The sequence below is a fragment of the Chiloscyllium punctatum genome, chromosome 3 (genome assembly GCF_047496795.1).
Source record: "Chiloscyllium punctatum isolate Juve2018m chromosome 3, sChiPun1.3, whole genome shotgun sequence".
NCBI lineage: Eukaryota > Metazoa > Chordata > Chondrichthyes > Orectolobiformes > Hemiscylliidae > Chiloscyllium > Chiloscyllium punctatum.
The window spans coordinates 128,169,668-128,194,574 of NC_092741.1; the positions used below are offsets into that span (position 1 = coordinate 128,169,668).

A 24,907-nucleotide genomic window follows, 5' to 3' on the forward strand; every position below is an offset into this window, starting at 1 on the left:
GAGATAAATGGGAGGGGGGTGGGGAAGGTAGCTGGGAAAGTGATGGGTGGATGATCATTTTCCCAGTGACCTTCCCCACCCTGCTCCCATAAATCTCTCAGCTCCGACCCACAAGCTTCATTCCTGATGAAGGGCTTATGCCCGAAACGTCGATTCTCCTGCTCCTTGGATGCTGCCTGACCTGCTATGCTTTTCCAGCACCACACTCATGACTCTGATCTCCAGCATCTGCAGTCCTCACTTTCTCCCACCATTCTCTGTGCAAAAAACTTGCCCCTCACATGGCCTTTGAACATTCCCCCCCTCACCTTAAATATGTGCTGCCTAATACTAGACCTTTCAACTCTGGGAAAAAGATTCTGACTGTCATTCCTATATATGCATCTTATAATATTATAAAGTTAAAAATCACACAACACCAGGTTATAGTCCAACAGGTTTAATTGGAAGCACACTAGCTTTCGGAGCGACGCTCCTTCATCAGGTGATTGTGGAGGGCTCGATCGTAACACTGAATTTATAGCTAAAATTTGCAGTGTGATGTCACTGACATTATACATCGAAGAATTGATTGTCTGTTAAGCCTTTCATCTGTTAGAATACAGTGATAGTTTCACTTCTTTCATGTGTAAATCACAAAACCCTTTTTTTAAAAGTTGCATTCTCGGGTTAGCTATTAACAATGGTGATAGCTAGACAATATGTTGAAGGTGTTAGCCCCCTGCAGTTTTTGAGTTCAGAGTTCCACATGAATTTATGTAAAACTCTGTTATCTCACTTTTTAGATTGGAATCAATCTAAACATCAGGTCATAGACAGAGAATACAGGGGGCTAAGCTACTTGGATGCTGCCTGAACTGCTGTGCTCTTCCAGCACCACTAATCCAGAACCTTCAACATATTGTCTAGCTATCACCATTGTTAACAGCTAACCTGAGAATGCAACTTTTTAAAAAAAGGTTTTGTGATTTACACATGAAAGAAGTGAAACTATCACTGTATTCTAACAGATGAAAGGCTTAACAGACAATCAATTCTTCAATGTATAATTTCAGTTACATCACACTGCAAATTTTTGCTATAAATTCTGTGTTACAATCGAGCCCTCCACAATCACCTGATGAAGGAGCGTCGCTCCGAAAGCGAGTGTGCTTCCAATTAAACCAGTTGGACTATAACTTGGTGTTGTGTGATTTTTAACTTTGTACACCCCAGTCCAACACCGGCATCTCCGAATCATGTATAATATGATAGACTTCTATTAAGTATGCCCTCAGCCTCCACCGCTCCAGAGAAAACAATCTGAGTTTTTCTAGCCTCTCCTTATATTTTATAACCCTTAATTCAGGCAGCATCTGGTAAACTTCTTCTGCACCTTCTCCAAAGCATCCACACCCTTCCTGTAATGTGCAGACAGAATTGAACGCAGTTTTCGAACCATGGCCGAACCAAAGTCTTGTAAAGCTGCAACATGACATCCTGACTCTTGTACTCAATTCCCCAACCAATAAAGGCAAGCATGCCATACACTTACTGTACCACCCTATCTCCGTGCATGGCCACTTGCAGGGAGCTATGGACTTGAACCCCAAGATCCCCCTGTACATCAATGCTGTTCAGGGTCCTGCCATTAACTGTATACATTTCCTTAACATTTGATCTCCCAAAGTGTAGCACTTAACACTTGCCCGAATTAAACTCCATCTGCCATTTCTCGACCACTATCTGAGACTGATCTCTTCTACTGTAACCTTTGACAACCTTCTACACTATCCACAACTCCACCGATCTTTGCATTGTCTGCAAACTAACTAACCCACCTATCTACATTTTCATCTGAGCCATTTAGTTGTATGACAAACAGCAGAGATCCCAGTGCATATCCCTGCAGAACACCACTTGTCACGGACCTCCATTCCACCACTGCCTTCTGCCTTCATTTGTGCAGGGTTTTTTCTCGGCTGATGACATGACTTCTAGTGAGGTTATCTGCTTCAGTTTGACTTGGAAACCCTCTCACCTTGGTACTGTGCGTTAAACCCTCTGCGTCGATGGTTGCTGTCTGACGTGAAGTGAAGCCGCAGCCAATTCTTGTTACTGATGACAGGCGAAGGCAAATTCAAACCAGTCAGCCTGAAAGAAAGCGAAAACTTTTGTGTTATTATGGCAAGCTGGAACCGTCACTTCAAAAACCAAATGCTGCCACAGCATGCAGCAAAACCGATGAATGTTCCTGCAGATACTGAAGAAATGTTTATTTAGCTCTTCAGACTGTTAAATAACATTAACAATGCTGTTAATCTATTATGACCCTTTAGGAAGCAAAGCTCAATGTCACCAAAAGTATATCTGACAAAAATGGAAAAATGAAATAGATTCCAGTAAGCTCTTATTTGCCCGAGTTCCATACAAGAAGAAAAGTATTTTTTCTTCCCATTCATGACAAATTTCATGATTCCACCTACAGTGTGTGTTTCATAGTCAAGTGAACTGAGATCTGGCCCAAGGGTAAAGCCACCCAAAACTCACACATGAAGAATATGTGATACTGGATTAGTGGTGCTGAAAGAGCACAGCAGTTCAGGCAGCATCCAACTGCTATGCTCTTCCAGCACCACTAATCCAGTATTTGGTTTCCAGCATCTGCAGTCATTGTTTTTACCTACATGAAGAATATGTGTTTGGTCAGACTAAGAGAGAACCTTGCTGGGTCTGGTGAATCTTTCAGCAGCTCCTGGAGAAATGGCTGAAAGACTTTGAGAAGGTAATCTGAAAGTCCAACACCATCTGAAACCGGAACTGGCAATATCTTGAGTGGAACTCGTTGTTTAAGCTGTATACTTTTTTAAAAGTATATGCAGTCACCACTACTTCGTAAATTTATTTTCAATTTTAAAATAAGTACAAGTGCATATCATTGATGCCCACTGTTCAAAACACCCTTGTTCACATATATACTCTGCAACTCCGGCATTTCTTACGAGTCCTGGCAGGTGTTCCCAATAGCAAGCTGGTAACCAATTTGCTCTTTGCATGCTTGTGAAATAACATTTGTGAATGTTAGGAGACAATATAAACTGATCTATAAACATATAACAAATCATGTTAAAAAAACTCTGTGGGATTTGTCTACTTTGCCCTCTTCAGAAGAAGTTAAATTTGGAGATCATAGAATCTCTACATTGTGGAAGCAGACCATTCAGCCCATTGAGTCTACACTGCCCGTCTGAAAGCATCTCACCAGACCGACCACCCAGCCCTATCCCTGTAACTTTCGCATGGCTAATCCAGCAAACCTGCACATCCCTGGACACAATGAACAGTTTAGCATGGCCAATCCATCTAACCCGCACATTTTAGGACTGTGGGAATAAATGAGAACACTTGTGGAAAGCACAAGCAGACATGGGGAGAATGTCCAAACTCCACTCAGACAGTTAATTCTAGGTCCCTGGTGCTGTGAGGCAACGGTGCTAACTATTGAGTCACTTTGCCATCCTGAATGAGAGGCTCCTCATGCCAATTTTTACAAAGGCCAGTATGCAATAAATGTGCCGCAGACACCTGAAAAATACTGTCCACCAATAAGCTAATAAACAAAAGCAGAGTAATACTAACAGCCATTTGTTTAAGGGACCAAGATTCATAGGTTAGTTTTGGCAGCAAAGACTTTCCAAGATTTAATAGGTTTGTTGATCTATATTTCAGCATAACATTAGTTTCCACATTTCCCTACTGAACCCTGGCTCCGTCCAGAATTCAACCATCCCCAAAGTTGGAAGAAATACAGACTTCTTGTTTTCAAACCAAATTGTAAGATTATGACACAATATTCAAGTATGAATCATCAATATTCAGGACAAATCATTGTAGTCTACAGCCATACTTCCATAATGATTATAGATTCCAGATCATATTTATTGCTTCAATTTGTATTATTTATCAGTTTACTTGGTTTTGAATGCTTGGTGCCTTTAGTCTTGTCTTTTTGTTATCTTCGTTAACATGTAGTACTGATTGTCAGCACATTCTTAGATTTCTCTTCTCCTTCCTGGGCTTTTGCCTGAAACGTCGATTTCGAAGCTACTTGGATGCTGCCTGAATGGCTGTGCTCTTCCAGCTCCACTAATCCAGAATGTTATATTACTACCTCCTTCTCATTTGTTGCCTTTACTCTTCAAAATAGCACATCTTGCCATTTTGATCATTTTCCCCACCACGTAGTTTAACATCCTCTGTATGTCCCTAGTTATATCAGACAGCAGTGCCCGGATGGCACTTGATGACACACACCTAGAGCCTAGATTCCTGGTAGTGGTGATGCCCAGAGTGGGGAATCCTGGTGGCGGTAATCCCAGAGCCTGGACTCTTGGCAGTTTTGGCAACGTGACAGTAGCAAAGCCTGGGTCTCCCAGGGCATCGATGTTGTCGCTGCATTTTCTGCAGCAGGACTCTTTGAGAAGCAGAAATCCTGAAGCTGTGCTTGAGACCCCAATTTGAATAGAAGATGAATCTTATTTAAGTAATTTTTTAAAATCTATATTGTAACTCAAAATGGCACTGGATTGTGACAAAACACTTTCTGTTGTAGCTTCAAGATATATGTAACAATAAATCAATCATTCATTCACTCACAAGAACACTGGCCCCAGCACACTGAAGGTGCAGTCTGTCCCAATGACATAGTCTCTTCGATTTCTCCAGTTCAGGTACCAATCACCACAAACCAGCATCCACTTTTCCCACACAAAAGTATCCCTCCCTACAATTCATGGGACTCCAATTCTCCCAACCCTTTCCCTTGCCAACAGTTAGATCTTGAGATCAGAACCCGACCTGCACGGGACTCATCTACCCAACCTACTGATGGTGTTTGAAACCCTTTGCATCCCACATAATCTCTTCCTTGCATCCCCTTTCACCCCCAAGATGCCCTATAATCAATCAACTTACTTCTTTCTCTCGACTCCGAGCTACAGTTTAGGGTCACAAATTCTCCCGCCTGACACTCATACAGTCAAGAAAATCCTAATTGGGTACTGACATTGAGATCAGATTTCTTTAGCCACTGTAACCAGGCTTATGACTATGAAATATTCACTTGCTGCCTCTCTGTAGTTAACATATCTGACACTTCTCAGATTAAACCTCATCTCGATGAGTAGTCATTAGAAGTATCCTGAGACAAGTAACTGTTTGCATTAGGAATATAGCAATATTGAATTGACAATTATCCTACTTAGTTATTGGCACATTAGCACAGGTTTCTAAATCTGTCACCTACACATTTAATATTTTTAATGATGACACAAAATTTCTGAATGCATAATGACACATTATAAGCACAAGTCATTTTAAAAATATTGAAGCAGTGCATTATTGTTAGAGAACACTTGTATGTGATATTTAATTTCATACATTCAGAAGTGAGAAGTGCCTTTGAAAATGTTAACAGAATGAGGCTTGGGTTGAGATCCATGTGCTGAAATAAATTGAAAGAAATCAGATTATTTCTTGTTAGAGTAAAAAAGTCTAAGGGGACACAGTAGGAATATTAGAATTAATCAGAGAAAACTGATTAATGCATCAGGTCCAAAGCATAACACTTGAATACGTTAAAAATAAAGGAAGTGGACAACATTGTTCCTCCTGAGGGAGAAATTTCTGGCTAGAATCTACTTGATAATGTAAATACTTAACCAGTTTTAAATAATCCTTTCAAAATGAATCCTTTTAAAATGGATTTATTTGGTTGGATAGCTCAATTGACTAAATAGCTATCCATGTGGTTCAAACTAATGGTAGCAGCTTAAGGATCAATCCCATTCTGACTGAGATACAATTAAGGTCTGTTCCCTGATCCTGTTCCACAGCAACACCATGGTATATTCCATGTTTAGGCTACTCTTGAATCAATTTGAATACTACCTGAAAAAGATTCATATTTGTGTTCTAATAACTAACAGAATAATGACACAGGGCAAAAGTGAGGACTCCAGATGCTGGAGATTAGGGTCAAGAGTCTGGTACTGGAAAAGCACAGCAGGTCAGGCAGCATCTGAGGAGCAGGAGAATCGACGTTTTGGGCAAAAGCCCTTCATCAGAGTAATGACACAGCTGTGTGTTGAGACTTTGTGATGTCAATTGAGGTTCTGCAGATATGTTCTGTAAGCTGACTCATGAACTAACAATAAATTGGAACAGAAAAATGTCTTCAACATCCTTGTGACCAACAATCCCTATAACCTGTGCACAGGTGCTGTGTAATCAGTGTGCTCTGTGTCAACACACTGTTTACATCATTGACCCCGGAGGTCACTGCTGTGCACTGACCTCAGAGGCCCACACAGCTGGGCAGAAAAGTACAGGAACACCCAAAGTACTTCATAGCCAACAAAGTACTGCTGAAGTGCTTGCTTCACATTCACATCAATGCCCCACTGAAAATCAATTAATGTAAGCAAACAACTGATTTATTTGTGGTTATGTTAATCAAGGGATCAATTATGGCCAGGACACTAGAAAAAAGGAAATGTAACATGAGATCTGAAAAAATAGGTGGCCCAAAAATCATGAAGCAAGGATTTTTTGTTCCTCTGGCACCAGGTCAATACAATCATGACGGAAACCTAAGGATAAAGAAGAATTACACACACCATTTACAGAGAATTCCTTGGCTTGGCTGACCCTACTTCCCACCAGGACACTGTTTTGTTTCCAGCAAAACTCTACTTGACTGCTTCAGCCCTGCCCCTACTCAGCATCGCCACTTGATGGTGGAGGTCCTGCAAAACTGCACAGCTCCCTTTCCCAATGCCCTCAATAACCCTCACCACCTGATGAAGAGGTCCGGTTAAAAAAGGATTATTGAATGGCTTTTATAACGTGGCAGCTTTACAGCTGGATGGAGGGTCATAACAATACATCCTAATTGTCTGGGCTCATACTTCAGGAATACCGAGCAGTGAAGAGAACTGAAGAGTGGCTGCCCCAATGAAAACGCACTGTTGTTGTGGTATGAAGAAGAAGGAAATAGGAAAAGTGGGAGAAGCTTCAAATTCCTTGGAGGCAGAAAGTGATTTGAGCTGATTTCACTCACTATTCAAAGCCTTGAGGGAATTTCTAACCTTACAACCTGCTCAGGGATTGAAGAGTGCATGGAAAACCAGGAGGATTGACCTTTCACAGCAAAGCTTCCAGTGTATTTGAGATGTCCCTGACAGGTTCGCCATCTGGCATCCATCCTGATGGACAGGGTTGACTTCCAGTTGCATCTTCCCAAGGAATTCTACAGAACAGGCTGTGGGACCACACAGATCTCAGCCATGACCTGGGACATGGGAGATCAGGGATGGTGGAAATCAGAGGATGATTGAGATGTGGTTCAGAGACGTCAGAGGGGAGGAGTAGGCCTCAGTGGAGAGGACAACATGTAAGAACACATTGCTGCAGATGCTGGAATCTGTCCTAAAAATAACAAATACTGGAAATTACAGTGGGTCATATAGCATCCATGGAGAGAGACAAACTAACTTTTCAAGTCTAGCTGACTCTTCATCAGAGCTGACGTGAAGTGTAAAGGGACAGCATTTATGTGAAAGTTTGGGGGTGGGTTGGGCAGTGCTAGGGGCAGTGGGTGTAGGGTGCTGATGAAGAAAAGATGTTGATAGTTCAGATTAAGTGATCAGAATGTGGGAAGATCAGAACAACGGTGTGTCTCCTGCCAGACATGAAAGGACAGTAAGTGGTATGCGGGGAGGGGAGGAAATGACAACAGGCTAAAAGGAAAGGAAGAAATGTTCACAATCTGAAGGTGTTGAACTCAATATTAAGTCCAGAAGGACATAAAGTGCCTAGTCTGAAGATGAGCTGTTGCTCCTCCAGTGTGTGCTGTGATTCACTAGAGCACTGCAGCATGCTGAGGGTAGACATGTGGGCACGTGAGCAGGACGCTGTGATAAAATGAACAGCTACAGGAAGGTCAGGGTCTTGCTTGCGCACAGACCGGAGGTGTTCTGCAGAGCAGTCACCCGGTCTGCATTTCGTTTCTCCAATGTAGAGTATACCACATTGGGTGCAGCGAATACAATATACAAGATTGGAGGAGGTACAGGTGAATTGCTGCTTCACCTGGAAAGACTGTTTAGGCCCTTGGATGGTGAGCAGGGAGGAGGTGAGGGGACAGGTGTTGCACCTTCTGCGGTTACATGGGAAGGTGCCATATAGAGGAGGGGAGCGTGATTGTGGTCAAGGAATGGATTAGATGTCCTTAAGAGAACGATCCCTGCAAAATGTAGATGGGGGAGTGAGGGGAAGATGTATTTTGTGGTGGCATTCTGCTGGAATCTGAAATGGCGGAGAAAATCCTTTGAATGCAGAAGCTGGTGGGATGTAAATTGAGGACAAGGGGAACCCAATCACATAGTTGGGAATGAAGGGAACAGGCAAGGGTGGCAGATTGAGTGATACATTGGATGCAGTTGAGTACCCTGTCAATCACAGTCATGGAAACAGACCGCAGGAAACCACGGTCATGGAAGAAGCAAGCCATATCAGCAGCGCTGTTTTGGAAGGTGGGATCATCTGAACAGATGCAACATAGGCAAAGAAACTGGGAGAATGGGATGGAGCCCTTGCAGAATGTGGGGTGTGATGAGTTGTAGTGAAGGTAGCTATGGGAGTCAGTGTCTTTGTAGTTGATGGCAATAGACAGCTTATTCCCCAAACTGGAGACAGAGAGGTCAAGGAAAGGAAGGGAAATGTCAGAAATGGACGATATGGCAGTTATAGAGGGGTGGAAATTGGAGTCAAAATTAATGATGTTTCAAGGGCCTGAGGGGAGGGTGAAGTGGCACCGAAGCAATCGTCGATGTACTGAAAAAAAAGGGGCTAAGTGTCAGACTGGAACAAGGATCTTTCCACATACTCTATAAAGAGGCAGGCATAACTGGGTCCACTGAGGGTGACTATAGCCACTCCTTTGACTTGGCAGAAGTGAGACGAATTAAAGGAGAAATTGTTCAGTGACAGAAGGCAGAGGAGAGTGGTAGCAGATGGGGATTGTTCAGGAATTGTGAAGGAATAAGCTGAGTGTTCTCAGACCATCCTGGTGGGGAATGGAGGTACAGAGGAATTGGACATATAGTATATAAGGTGAACAGGAGGCAGTTAAGAGAAAGTGAAGACTCCAGATGCTGGAGATCAGAGTCTAAAAGTGTGATGCTGGAAAAGCACAGCCAGTCATGCAGCATTGTCAGGGCCAAGGAACTGGAAATGGTCAATAACAGTGGGGAGGATAGAGACCTTATTTCAGAGAGTGTGTTCAGGGGCTTCAGAGGTCTCAATTCTTAATGATCTTAATCACATCCAGATATCAGATCTTCATGATTTTGTTTTGTGTGAGGATTCACGATTGTAAAATGCTAAGTGAACACTTACTGTGTATCATTCTACACTTGCTGTCAGAATGTCATAACAACCAAAGACCACTATGTGGCTCTGAAATCTCTCTGCAACTCTGACTGAATTAACTACACTGACCAAAGTGACAATGAGCAATTTTATTCCAAAGTAATGAATCCTGCCCTATTTGGGAGACACAGATCAAACACTAAATAAAATTTGAGGATATCAACGATACACAGAATGTCTGTCATACTTTCGTTTCAAAGTTTGGATTTTTGTTTGGATTTGTTATGAGAACACACTAACACGTTCTTTGTATCATGTGGCTTGCTTATTTGTATGCTTAGAGAGTTCTCAGATCTGTTTATATCAATTTCTTTTGTTTGCTGTTTTGATGAAAGCATGAATCTTCAATGCAAGCAGGTTGCTGTAGAAACATTAACATGTCAATGAAATAGGGGACAAAGGAATTTGACACATCCAGGTTAAGTGCTCATACTATGACACCACACAATGCAATTTCCAGTTTAATCTTTTTATGGTAACTGACTTTTCCCTGCAGTGTTAGATTAATTAATGATAACAGAAAGACAAATTCAAAACTGATGTTTATGGCATCTGCCTTAACCTTTCATTCCTCGTGCTGAAATGACTACCATGAAGCTACTAAACAAAATGTAATTCTGAAAGATAAAAGTTAATTGGAATCAAATATTCCAGCCATTGTTAGATCACAGTTCATAGCTACAGTTACAAGACCCGAACAACCTTTACTACTGGTTTTCAGAGGGATCAAGTGCGATAGACTTTCGCTTTTTATCAGCACAATTTGGAGACGCCGGTGTTGGAGTGGGGTGTACAAAGTTAAAATTCACACAATACCAAGTTGGACTGTAATCGGGTGTTGTGTGCTTTTTAACCCTATCAGCACAATGAAGCTCCATTGAGGCCTTGTGAGTCATCAAGAATTAACTGAAATGTCTCGAAAGGTTCACCCATAAGATACATTTTTCCTTCAGTCACAAACACTAACATAAGCCTAGCTTTTCCAAGGTGCATCTCTTTAACTCCGTGACAATTATGATAATTTGAGAAAATTTATGGCTGAAATTAACCTTTAGCTTTAAATGTACATTGTTGATGAAAGCAGTTAACTCCACATGAATTTTCTTCTTATGCACACAGTTGTTAACTAAATATACTATTGGGACCTCTTAATTTCACTGTTAAATAGCAGAGAGAAAATGAAAGAGAATCTCAGCCTAGTAATATATTTACTTGCAATTAAAAGACTAAGTGTCTCGGCCTTTTCATCAGTGACTTATTTATTTTACACTGGTGGAATAACATTCAATTGCAATTCAATGAAAGATTGCAGGATTCATTTACACAAGTAATTGTTAGTCACGATCAGATGTATTTACTGCCTGACAAGTTCTACACCTCTAGCCAAAAGAGCACATTGAAGCATATAATATGTTGAGGGGTGCAAGTGAGTTTTACGAAACACTGACTGCTCTTAGAACTGTTAGGACACATTTTCCAAAGACAGAAAAATTGTTCACAGTAAGTCAAGAAACAACAACTTTGTATGATTTTCCAAGTTCAGGCACCTAAATATAGCCTTCAGGCTCCTTGCTGAGTTTTCACTCACTGGGAACCCAATGTCTGTGGGGTGGAATTTCCTGTACAGCAGTTGATCATAAAAATGTTGCATTGGTCTGGCTCAGCATTCTTTCTGGAAGCCTTCTTCATCTGTACTCTTCAAATCCGTGACCTCTACTGCTTCACAGAACACTGGCAGCAAGTGCATGAAAACACCACTATCTCCAAGTTCCCTCACTGGGTTAAAACACCTTATGAGCAGATGGCCTTGCATTATTGCATGTAGTCAGCTTGTAGCACTCAAAGAGCACTGCTTTTGTTTTTGCTATGGCTCATACCTGCAGTAATCATCTCAGCTACTTCAGACCTTTTCCAAGATGCTCTTTATTCAATCAATTGAACTCTTTGGTAAGAGGCCTGGATGCTATGTTGATCAATTATGATTATCTTGCTCATCCTAATGAATGAACTATCCAAGGTAGCTGTATTTGCGGAAAAAAAAGGCTTTGTATCATTGGCTGCAGCCTATCTTGCAGAGCTGCAGAACCTGAACTTAAGATGTGGGTTAAAAACTTGAAAAATATATTCAGCCACTTATTGTCAGATTAGATTCCCTACAGTGTGGAAACAGGCCTTTCATCCCAACCAGTCCACCCAGACCCATTTCCCTCTGACTAATGCACTTAACACTATGGGCAACTTAGCATGACCAATTCACCTGACCTGCAGGAGGAAACTCACGCAGACTCGGGGAGAATGTGTAAACTCCACACAGACAGTTGCCCAAGGCTGGAATTGAACCTGAGAGTGTGAGGCAGCAGTGCTAACCACTGAGCCACCATGCCATCAGTTTAAGTTATTTCTGAGGAAGTTCTGAGGAAGAGTCACTCGACCCAAAGTGTAAACTCTGATTTCTCTCCACAGATGCTGCCAGACCTGCTGAGCTTTTCCCAAAATTTCTATTTTTGTTACTGATTTACAACATCCACAGTTCTTTCACTTTTCAACAGTTATTTCTGTTCTGCAGCCTATGCAGAACCAGTGAAGTTTTTAATAGAGCAGAGTCTCATTTAGATGTAAATTCTGTGCTCTGGACATTGATCCAAATTCACTGTCGGGTTGAGAGCTAGTGAAGTGTTAATGCAAATATTATAGAGTGTGCAAAAACCAGTCAGTGAAACATAAATTAATTAAATATGGTGAATTTATTTATTCTTTTTGTTATCCTTTGTGACTATCTGAAAATTCCAGAGCATTGTCCAATGTACTGATTTTTTTTAAACTGAAACATAGGGAAAAAAAGACCTCAAGACATTTCCAAAAAACAACTTGACATTTACAAGAATGTAAATGGACAACGTCACATGGCCACTTACTGTATGTATCAAGTCATACCTTAGCTGGTATAGAGCTGAGGGATTGTCCTCAAGGGACCTTTGGCACTGACTGTGAAAAATGTACCTAATACAACTTGAAAATCAGAACAGTGACTATTCAATTCACCTAGAGCAAGGGTCAGTGACTGGTTTAATCGGAAGAGTCTTTCGAAGGAAAAATGTTTAAAATAAAATCTATTTGGAGCACAAAACACAAATTCATTATTTTTAAACAAAATATTTGGCAATTTACCAAGTAACTTTAGTAGAATGCATACCTTGCATGAAAAATAACTAAAATACATGTTTTGATATGATTTGGAGGTGCCAGTGTTGGACCTGGGTACAAAAAGTTAAAAGTCACACAACACCAGGTTATAGGCAAACAGGTTTATTTGGAAGTGTTGCTCTTTCATCAGGTGGACTACATGATCATAAGACACAGAATTTGTAGCAAAAGTTTTGATACATGTATCAATTGAAAAAACTTAAAATAGGCTGAATTTTCATTTATTTTGCAGTGTTAAATATATTTTTGTCAGTAAAATTATCTTTAAAACAAACTAATTGAAGATCTTAAAACACAAAGAACTAATCATTCCTTTGGCTATTTGATGTTAACAAAACTGTTTCTAATCATGCATTTAGGATAATTGGGTGGCATGGTGGCTCAGTGGTTAGCATGGCTGCCTCACGGCACCAGGCACCTGGGTTCGATTCCAACTCGTAGGTGACTGTCTGTGTGGAATTTGTACATTTTCCCTGAGTCTGTGTGGGTTTCCTCCTACAGTTTAGATTACTTACAGTATGGAAACAGGCCCTTTGGCCCAACAAGTCCACACCGACCCTCTGAAGAGCAACCCATCCAGACCCATTCGCCTATATTTACCCCTACACCTAACACTACGGGCAATTTAGCATGGCCAATTCACCTAACCTGCACATTTTTTTGGACTGTGGGAATCCACGCAGACACGGGGAGAATGTGCAAACTCCACACAGACAGATGCCTGAGGCGGGAATTGAACCCGGGTCTCTGGCACTGTGAGGCAGCAGTGCTAACCACTGTGCCACCGTGCTGCCCAATTATCCTAAATGCATGATTTGTTAACATCAAATAGCCAAAGAAATGATTAGTTCTTTGAGTTTTAAGATCTTCAATTAGTTTGTTTTAAAGATAATTTTGTTGAAAGGATAATCAATGACCACCGAAACAGGTTTACTTTGATCACAATTATATTTTTCTTTAAAATAATAATTCAAAACCAGAATGGTAAGCTTTAAAATATGGCTCTTACTTTTCTCTATTTACGTTTTTTCTTGAGTTATGATCCTAGATTATGCTCATAACGCACAAGTCAGATTCCAGAATGCTGGCTTGAGGGACCATGAATTTTATTTTTACAATTTAGGTTACCATGGTGGTCAGTTATTCAGCATGTTGAAAAGAGGCTATCAATGCATTTTAAAACAAAATAACATCAGACAATTTGGAAATATATTATCAAAAACAGAAAAAAAATGTTTTACAGACTATTCCAGTGAAACATCACTTCTATCTTTACTGTAAAATATCTTATTGAACTATCAAAGGTTGTGCACATTTTCTTTTGGCAACTTTCTGCACATTCACCAGCTGTGATTCTTTAAATTATTGTCTCTGTCCAAGACACAGAGCCCACCCAGGATAACTCAATGACTTTCCGCATTGAACTTTAAGAAATAAATTCAAGGATTTGACTACTTTTAAGCTGCTAAACGGCATATCTGCTGGTATCGATCTTTTCATCTGAACTACAACCTGCTTCTGTCAAAATTAACTTGCTTTTGGCTCTGCCTCTCTTTCTCTGGGACATATAAAGCTGAACTTGGCAAATATTTGAAGCATTTATCTTAGCAGCAGCTTGACTCGTCTCTTAGCTCTAGTCACATGTTTTCTTGTAAATGCCATTTTGATCTCATAGTCAAACTTATTTTCTGACCATTTAAAAAAGTAGTCACTTTCACAGAACTAACACTGAAAACAGACACGTTGGAACCTACGTTCCTAAGTCGTAATAACATATCATAGACTTTCCATGTTATGCAAATTAGTTGGCAAATTTTGAGAGTCATAAGTGAGGTGTTAAAGAGGTACGCATGCTCAAGAAACTGAACTAGAAGATATCCATCTAGCCTATCTTCTTCAGGTAACTCCAGTTAAAAAAACTAAAATGCCATAATCAGAGCCAGGTTGAGGGAATTAACTTGAATAGCTTTTCCACCATGTCATAGACTACATGCAAACCAACAGAACAGGCCTGATGGAAATGATTCTCTGCAATGCCCTGCATTCTGTGCCTTCTAACTTGACTGGCAACTTTCCACTGACAAAGTCATTAGAGTCTCATTGGCAAACAAGATATCTCTCACCCATTGGATGCATGCCAGTTGACTGATGTAGCACATTCCCCCTTGATATGAGAAGGGTTCAGTGAAATACAATGTGAGACGGTGGTCACCTTCAGAACTTTCTGTTGTTCACCCTGTCTGAAGGTCAGGCAAAAGAATATTGTGTAATTTTGTAACTATTTGGTGAAGCAGAGCTAGATTCTGTCAAAATCCATTAAACATGGCTCCATGATTCTAGACACTCCTCCTCCACTGTAAAAACATGACCTGCATCTCACCTTTATTGTGTTTATTTCCAAACCAAGGATAAAAAGAGCAACAGCCGGAGGAATGAGGCATTTTGGTTGCAATAATTGAAATTGCATCTGTCAGTTATCCACAAGTAGGAAATGTAGGAAAAGAAATATCTAAACCAAGGGCTAAAAACAACATAGAAAGCAGTAAATGACAGCCACAAATGTACCAAAATGTTTTTAGGATCATAAACATTCAAACTCAGCGTCTGACCTCTTAACATGACCCAGTTTATATGAGCTGAGAAAGCATGCAGGATACTCTTACTGGGTCATGCAGAAAATCATGCCTTTGAATCATTTTAATTCAACTAATTAGAGAGTACGCAATGAGTCTCACACACCTGTTGCATGAGGACCCTGTGCTATTTTCAAACTAAATGATCCAAGTTTGCAAACTAAATGATCCAAGCACTGAGTTTATTGTAACTCAATACATGTACAAAGCCACCCATTGAACTTATCAAACTGGCAAATGAAGAGGTCAATGGAAACCAAGCTTACGAATTGTCAGAAAGGGTAATCGTTCTTTTTTGTTAGCTCCATGCTTAACTTTTGGCAATCTGTAGCATAATAACTACAACAACAAAAAAATGTCTTGTAACTCAGATTTGGCAGCAATGACCTATTGTTTAGAAGAAGCACCTTGAATGGTTTAATAAACTACAAATTCCATCCTAGTTTGTGATAGTTTGCCTTTTACCCCCATAGTTCACAGTTATTAAGGTATAGAGTGATACTTGCACAGAAACAGACCCTTCAGTCCAACTAGTCCATGCCAAACTAAACTAGTCCCACCTGCCTGTTCCTGGCCCATATCGCTCCAAACCTTTCCTATTCATATACCCATCCAGATGCCTTTTAATTGTACCAGCCTCCACCAGTTCTTCTGGCAGCTCATTCCATTCACGCACCACCCTCTGTGTGAAAAAGTTGTCCCTTAGCTCCTTTGTAAACCTTTCCGCCCTCACATTGCTAAAATCCATATAGCTCATGTCCACCGCTCTGCTTCCATCAATCCTCTATGTTATTTCTTCAAAAATCTCAATTAAGTTAGTGAAACACAATTTCCCATGCACAAAGCCATGTTACTTTCCGCAATCAGTCCTTTGAACCACTGCCATACTTCAGAACCCTTTGACCAGATCTTCACAAAATTTCAGCTAGAATTATCTTAAAATATGTTATAAGTTAAAACTTGCTTTCGAAAGTAGTCTATTTCTCAGGACAGCTCTACGATGGGTTAGGAACTTGAAATCAGGTTATCAGAAGTTGTTTTCCCCAGAGTCTAAGCAAAGAACAACTCACTAATTTGTCTAAGTATTCAACAAGCCAGTTCTTAGCACTCTTTCATTTGTGTCACTCCTGGGGAAAAGACGACAGGGAAAGAGGTCCTACCTTATATTCCAGGACATGTGAATGAATTAAGTGTCCCTCTTATTGTAGTTGTGTAACAGGTTTATTTTCCTTATGTTATTAGCCATAGAGAAGTTAAATTATTTGTTTCTGTGCTGTATATCTCTATGAAAACATGGAGATTAAGAACATTAAACAAAAAATCAGACAAGAAGCGATCTAAGAGAAAAAAATGAACATTTGAGAAAGTGATGCAAGTTCTTCATACTGAATTATGTTCATTGCTTTATAAAATAACAAAGGCATTCACCCACTTTTAGGTAAGTCCAGTTTGAAAAGAAAACATCATGTTTTCAATCTGAGTACAATAAAGAGAATATATTCTGATTTGCTCAAAAAAAGAACTAATTCAAAAAAGCTAATTATTTTTGTAATATATGTCAGAACACCCAAATTAAATATCCTTGTAAGAATGATTATAACATAATACAACATTGCTCCAATTCATGTTCACAGGCAATGGCACACTACCTTCCTGTAGTTCCATTTGTACTGAGAAAAATTCTGAGGAGTACCAGATAGCTCTCTTTGGTATTCACAAACCTAGGGGATATTAGTTTTGTAGGATCCCGACAGTGTGTAAAGATGCTATTGGTCCACTGAGTCCAAACTGACCCTCTGAAACGTATCCCACCCAGACCTAGATCCCAATCCTATCCTACATTTACCATGGCTAATCCACCTAACCTGCACATCCTGGACACCACAAACAATTTAGCATAGCTAATCCACCTAACCTACACATTTTGAAGTGTGGGAAGAAATCCATGTAGACACAGAGATCACATGCAATCTCCACATGGACAGTCACCCAAAGCTGGAATTAAACCCAGGTCCCTGGCACTGTGAAGCAGCAGCACTAACCACTGTTTAGCTGGGAATTGGGGGTACAAGGCCTGAAGAGCAGGAAACCAAATGGAGTAACTGATCCATCATGAGAAATGCTCTAATGCAGGGCATTCCTGGTTTCAGGTCCCTTATTGTGTGAACATCGTTGCACCAGATCCCAGGAACAGGGCCAGTTTAACAAAAAGAGTAAGCATTCTGCACACTAGATGAGCTTATCCCATTGACCATGCGGAAAATAAGAGTGGCATTGGCTGTATTAATGGAGCACTTCAAAACCCTCTGTTGGCAAAAACACTTCAAAAAATTGTGGAAGATAAGACAGAGGACTCATTTTACAGCAATTAACTGATCATTTGAAAAGTTTTTTTTTCTGGGCCAAAATGAAGCTCCATTGTATTTTATATTTGGTCTTATCAAGAGTCGCTTCAACTGTGTGACAAAGGGTAACGATAGAATTCCTGAGGTAGCTGAGGAACACTGAAATACATATCCAATGGTGGCTCCAATCACTCATCGAACTCCCCCTCAATTCTCAGGCCACATTTTTAATCCATCTTTCCTGGGAGGCAAACTTTAAACATTTCACTTCTGCCCCAAATTGTTATCCCTCAGTTTATTATCAATTTCTGTCTCTGAGGGATTTTTGGTCAACAGAACTTAACTCAGGGCCCACATGTTCTGTAAGTTCCCCTTTTGCTTGATATTACTACAATAACTGATCAACCTTATTAAACAGATTAGCAACTGCACTGAAACAGTGTAGAAAAAAAAGCTGAACATAAGCATGTCAAGCAACAGTCCATTTTGTAGAATTAAACCCAGTGAAAAAAAAAGTACAAGACACATCAAGAACAGCTCAACATATTCTGTGGTTTTTAACTTCCTGAAGAACAGAAGAGTTACCTTTGCATCTTGCCAAACATATATCCCTCAAATAACATCACAACATGGTCATGATCTCATTGCTGCGGTGGGATTTTGTTATGTTCAAATTTCCTTATGTGTTTCCTGCGTTACAATTGCAATTACACTTCAAAAGACTATTTTCTTGGCTGTTAAGAACCTCGGGATATCCTGAGGTGGTTAACGGTGCTATAAAGATGCAAATCCATCTTTCTGTTTGTGTACACAGATCAACAAATAGGGAACAGCCCCCCCAACAGCACTGAAATTATGAATTGAACCTTCCAGATTTCATCTCTCCCATGGACGCAGTTCTTATACTGGCAGTGCCTCTGGCAGCAGGAAAGCCTCTGAGATCAATTAATATTTTAAGACTTCTCACAACCTATACCAAATTAATATCCATAAACTCAGTGTTCATAATTTTATAGCACTCTCACAGGATTTGATTTAAATAATCTAACACCTATCAGTTATCAGTCTATAAGGAATATAATAACTGACTACGATTTATAGGATGGTCTTTAACTCAAATGAATGTTGCCATTGTTGAGTCTCACAGCTGTGGGTCTCACTTCTCAATGACTCTGTGGAATACAAGGGATATTTGAACATTTACATTCAGGGCTATCATTTACAAGCTGGCATATGATTAGTGCAACAGCGTCACAATGACACAAAAGTAACTTTTAATTAGAAATGTCTAAATTTAAATGTAATTTAAATACTAATGCAAGTTTCCGCACATTAATGCAATATTCTGCATATGAAATGGAGAGCAATTGTTCCACAGATTACTGTTCTTAAATTATTTATGAACTAATCCGCTTTCTGATGTGTGGAATTGCAACAGGAATTAGATTGGGTTCCAAAAATTCACACAGAATCTGCAAAAACAAATTGAATCAACACTGAAAGAAATTGAAGGGCTGTGTTACCTTGTTCTGTATCCAATTTAAAGAAAGGAAGAAAGACCCGGTTTGATACAGCATCTGTCATGACCTCAGCACTCCTCAGCTCTGAAGCCAATTCTGTCACATTGGCAGCTACTGTTGTGTCTGGCTCATCACTGAGCAGCAAAACTCACGTAAACCACAATGTGATAATAATCAATCTTTAGCGAACTCAACTGATGGATAAGTATTGGCCAGGATACTGATGAAAAATCCTCTGTTCTTCTTCACAATCATTCACCTGACCTGAAGCTTCGGTTGACCGTCATTCTGAAAAACAGTACCTCCAATAATACAACACTCCCTTAGTACTGCACTTGCCACGTAACCCAGGTTTTGTGGTCAAGTCTCTGAACTGGTACTTGGACGTGCAACCTTCTAAACTCAGTGATGAGGAAGAATGTTGTCAATTGAGCCAAGGCTGACACTCACGGCTCAACTTGAATTCTGAGAATGATGAAAAATTTGGTTAAATTGGAATGTAAGTACATCTGTCCAACAAAGGCACCTGATTTTCCTCCATTTTAAATTTGCCAAATTCCTTCACAGTCACACACACAAACTCTGACAATGGTTGATACCTCCCATGTGATCAGGGTATTGCACCCATACCTGGTGAATCTTCACTCCTTTGTGAGTCGGCGAGAGACAAGTCTGATTTTAATGCTGAATATGTTTTTAGAATGAGAAATTTTTTGATCTTGACCTGTTTGAATCCTTCAAGGTTATGATTGGCAAAAATGTCATTAATCATCAATGAGGTGTTACCTTAGCAGAGAAGTTACTTGTTAAAAAAAAGGTTTAAAGATATACAATTCTGTTGATTTCTAGAAGCACACCATATTGCTATTGAAACAAGTCCTTTTGTGGAAAGTAGCAAGGTGCAGCCTTACAGCTATGGATTGACATCATCAGCCATAAGATAAATACTGTTACTAAGACTATTGGGAGACCTTTACATATTTCCATTGTTAGATTTTAAACTGTTCACCCCACCCAGTCTCTTAACCTATTGGGTAGCAAATAATATTATAGTCAGCGTTAACCATGCAGCTTATAAAACAGATTTGATGACTGTTCGGCAATTTTAGCAGTCAGGGATGGAGTGGATAGGTCATACAGGGGCGATTGTGGAGATGTAGTGTATTGTTTTTAAAAGGTTGGGTTGCTGGGTTGAAGAAACAGAAGGACTTGCTAATCTACAAGCAGTATTCCAAAGACACGTGTTACCTCCTTTGGCTGCTATATTTCCCAAGTTTGGGAAAACTCAGTTGCTGTATGTGAGAAATAGAAACTTTACTAAAATGATGATTATGTGGCCTCCTTAAAGGTCTGCCTCTTCAGACCTGATTTGATGCACAATTCCTCTCTGTTCTCCACACTTGGCCTGAACCTGGTAAAATTAAAAATGGGCAAGTTTAAAATAAAGTGGATTGCTTCTTCAGATTTTCAACATTTCAAATTTCCATACACTAGCTCGATTATCAGAGTTAAGATTATGTTGACTTTTCATCAGGCATTCAAAACTAATTTTATCGAAAACAGATAATATGCCTCAATAGTGCAATTTAGCAGATTGGATTTCAAATGGCTTGAATATAAATTTCATCCCTTTTATTGACAAAAAACACTGATGATAAAAGATTGACCAGAAGAATACCATTGTAATTGCATATTTAAAATTAAAGTAATGTTTATTTCTCATCCTTATGAGAATTTATTTCTACAAAAAGAGTAAAGAACTTACTTAGATTAATAAATATTATATTTGTAATTTCATGATTGACCTTTGGAATCTAAACAACAAAATAACTATTATGGTCTTATACACATCTCAAAAACAAAGTAACAGAGAATGGACAGATATCACAAATTCATAATTTTGCACATGGACATCAATAAGATTCTGAAGATTAACTATAAGGCAGGGTTGTAACTGCAACTAATGTAAGACAAAATCAATTGTAAGTGGTATATTACATTCATTTTATCCTACGCTGTCTTAAACCCAAAATGATGATTATATATTAGGCAGCGTTTTTCTTAACCTGACCCATAAATCATATTCTCTCCAGGGGAATTGTGACAGGTTACCTTTCTGACCGTACATATGTGATGGAAGTACATATTTTGAGTGATGTTAATTGTCCTTCATGCAGAGCCTTAATGTTATATTCCTGGTGTTATTATACTGTTTTTTGTTTGGCTTTATACATTTTCTGTGAAGGAACTCATAATCTGTCGCAAAATTGACCTGCTGGTTAATTCAAATGCAACAGGAAGGTCTTGCACACACATATATCCATCCCAATGATCACTTTAAACTCACCACATAAACCTGAAAAACAGACAGATGCCTTTTTGTAACACCTACCTGCAAATACTTTTGCCAATTACCTTTCCCACATTCATGCCAGGCAAACTAACAACCGCCTCACACCCACCACATTAACCTTTCCCAAATAGTTTCTAGATATACCACGTTTTAAAATTAAATCAGTTTTTCTGACAAATCAACATTTTGCATTAAAATTGAATGACCTAAGAAAATAGATCTAAGAAAATAAGGGAGGCACAGTGGCTCAGTGATTAGCACTGCTGCCTCACAGCGCCAGAGACCTGGCCCAATTCCAGCCTCTGATGACCATCTGTGTGGAGTTTGCACAATCTCCCCATGTCTGCGTGAGTTTCTTTCAGCTGCTCCGGTTCTTGCCCACAGTCCAAAATGTGCAGGCTAGGTGGATGGGCAATGCTAAATTGCCCATCGTGTCCAGGAATGTGCATGCTAAATGGGTTAGCCATGGGAAATGCAGAGTTACAGGAATAGGGTAAGAGGGTTTTTCTGGGTGGGATGCTCTTCGGAAGGTTGGTATGGATTTGGTGGGCTGATTGGCCTGCTTCCAAACTATAGGGATTCTATGGTTCTACAAAATAAATTGGGGAAATGAATAATATGAAAATAGAAAAAAAGTTAGAAGATCTGTCAGGCAATTAAGATTAGCCCGAATTATAATTTGGTGATTTGATTTGGAGATTTGATTATGATTCTATGAATATGAATGAATCAAGAGATAATTGCAAACTTACAGAAAAAAAATGAATTTCTTAAGAACTCCAGACACCCATGGAATAGACACCTCCTCTTTTTTTCCATTCTGTAGTCTGTGATTCTGAGATTGTAATTCTATTGCATTATTTGCTGTCGGTTTTAGTTGAGATAGTAATAAACATGGCATAATTTCTCTCATTTCCCACAGTTTGTGTGAATGGGGGAAATACATAACCATGTACTCCTAATTATTGGAAAAGCACAGCAGGTCAGGCAGCATCCGAGAAGCAGGAGAATTGACATTTTGGGCAGAAGCCCTTGCCATTACAAAACATGTTAAAACTAAAAACATGCATACATCAAGAACAAGGTTCAGCTTGACAAAGTGGGGGTCAGCAGGCTAAGATAAAAGATAGGGAGTTGTCTCAGTCCCAACCCTCGAACTCAGCACCACCTTCCTAACCTGCAATCTTCTTCCTGACCTCTCCGCCCCCACCCCCACTCCAGCTTATCACCCTCACCTTAACCTCCTTCCACCTATCGCATTTCCAACGCCCCTCCCCCAAGTCCCTCCTCCCTACCTTTTATCTTAGCCTGCTGGGCACACTCTCCTCATTCCTGAAGAAGGGCTCATACCCGAAACATCGATTCTACTGCTCCTTGGATACTGCCTGACCCGCTGCGCTTTTCCAGCAATGAATTTAGATTTGCCTGGTTCCATTCTTTTTGGTCTTTGTGTGTTCTCCATCCATAACCAAGGATTACCCGGCTAACTGAGTGTCTAGCCCTCTGTCGATTTCATTCTGAAATCCATTGGCTAGAAGTCTACAAAAGTGAACCGATGAGACTGTGATCATTCCTTTCACCCTGCTACCGCATTTCTAATCAAAGGTTTTACATTATGGAATGGATAAAATTGATAATCTAACATAGGGCTGAAACGTTGGCATGGACATTAGGAATATAAAGCCAGTATAACATTTCATTATCTGCTCTACAGATCCAGGGAATGGATCCCACATGGAAACTTTGTCAGACAGCAAAAGAGACATCCTCAATCTGTGAAAGATTTTGAAGCAGTTGATACATTTAATTGTTTCTTAATGGAATGCTGCAGGTTTGATTCAATCTGACAATTTTTGAAAAACATCCCTTGGTGTATGTCTTATTTGCAGTGAAAGTACGAAATGTCTCAGAACCATGAATTTTAAATCTTTAATGCTAATGCATTTCCAATTTTCAGAGCTTATGGATAATTTCTTTTAAATCCTTTGCATGAATGATTCCAAAGGTCAACTTTCGTTTGAAGTTTTCACTCATCAATGTTAAAGTGGCTCAATCCAGAGATCTCATGACAATCTAATTTGATTTCTCTGTTGCCATGCATTGAAGAAATGTACCTTGACCCTTAACCCACTCTATCAACTACAATTGTTAACTGACTGTTTCAGGAAGGAGAAAGTGAGGACTGCAGATGCTGGAGATCAGAGCTGACAAATGTGTTGCTGGAAAAGCGCAGCAGGTCAGGCAGCATCCAAGGAGCAGGAGAATCGATGTTTCGGGCATAAGCCCTTCTTCAGGAAGGGCTTTTCCCCGAAACGTCGATTCTCCTGCTCCTTGGATGCTGCCTGACCTGTTGCGCTTTTCCAGCAACACATTTTTCAGTGACTGTTTCAGGAAAACAAATATCCTCTAGGATGAGATCAACCATAATCATGTTAAATGGTGGAACGGGCTCCTGATGAAAGGTTTATGCATGAAACGTTAATTCTCTTGCTCCTCAGATGCTGTCTGACCTGCTGTGCTTTTCCAGCACCACATTCTTGACTCAAAGGGCTAAATTGACTATTCCCACTCCTAATTCCTATGTACCCATGTTCCAATGCAACATGGCTCACTACTGGATAATCTCCAGTATCTAAAAAATCCTGATCACAACCCTTCCCTTTATCTGAAGAAGCAGACATGCCTGCCCTTCCTACAGCTTCAGCTAGTGTAGGAAACCAGCAATATCCTTAGAAACGCTGAAAGCTCAGTGAAGCAGTCACCATAGACTCCATCTGAAAAACTCCATCAGATTCAGGCTGTGACAATGGTTAGCTGTCTCCTTTCAGTGAAAGTCTGTGTAGTCACTCAATTATTTTCCCATTTTTAGATGCCTTCCCCCAAAAAAAGTCAAAACTTAATCTCAATATTTCTATAACTTTCAGATTAAACAGAAGTTTCCTAAATTCAGCTGACAAGAGCTGCCTTACCTCTATCCTCAAACACACCAACACACAAGACAGACTTTTGAAATTGTTCTGTTTCTCTTTATGTCTTATCATCAGGCGAAAACACACTTCTGTTCTTCTTCCTTTTTCTTAAATAGTGCAATGAACTTTTCACCCCCGCTCCTTCAAATTTGTAAAACTCATTAAAATGCATGCAAACAAAACTCATCTCCAGACTTCTCAACACCATGACCCCAAACAACTCCACAGAATAAAATCAAAATCCATTTCATCACCTTTTTAACATACAACACACAGAATGCAGTTTAAACTAAAGTTGTACATTATTCTTCACAAAATGGCAGTGTATTCCAGATGGTAACAATATGTCGTAAAAAATGGTTTCCATGTATAAATTGAAGGGTTCCAATATTTTCCTTACCAAATTTCAAAC

At 39.8% G+C, this 24,907-nt stretch overlaps 1 protein-coding gene across 3 annotated transcripts in view; it reads right to left on the reverse strand.

The window, feature by feature from the left end:
* LOC140464913 (CUB and sushi domain-containing protein 1-like) overlaps nt 1-24,907 on the reverse strand; it is a 2,358,623-nt gene that overhangs the window by 871,196 nt on the left and 1,462,520 nt on the right. For all 3 annotated transcript variants that reach the window (XM_072560545.1, XM_072560536.1, XM_072560527.1), the window contains exon 6: nt 2,021-2,133. In XM_072560545.1, the coding sequence (XP_072416646.1) occupies nt 2,021-2,133 (113 nt within the window). The remainder of the gene's footprint in view (nt 1-2,020; nt 2,134-24,907) is intronic.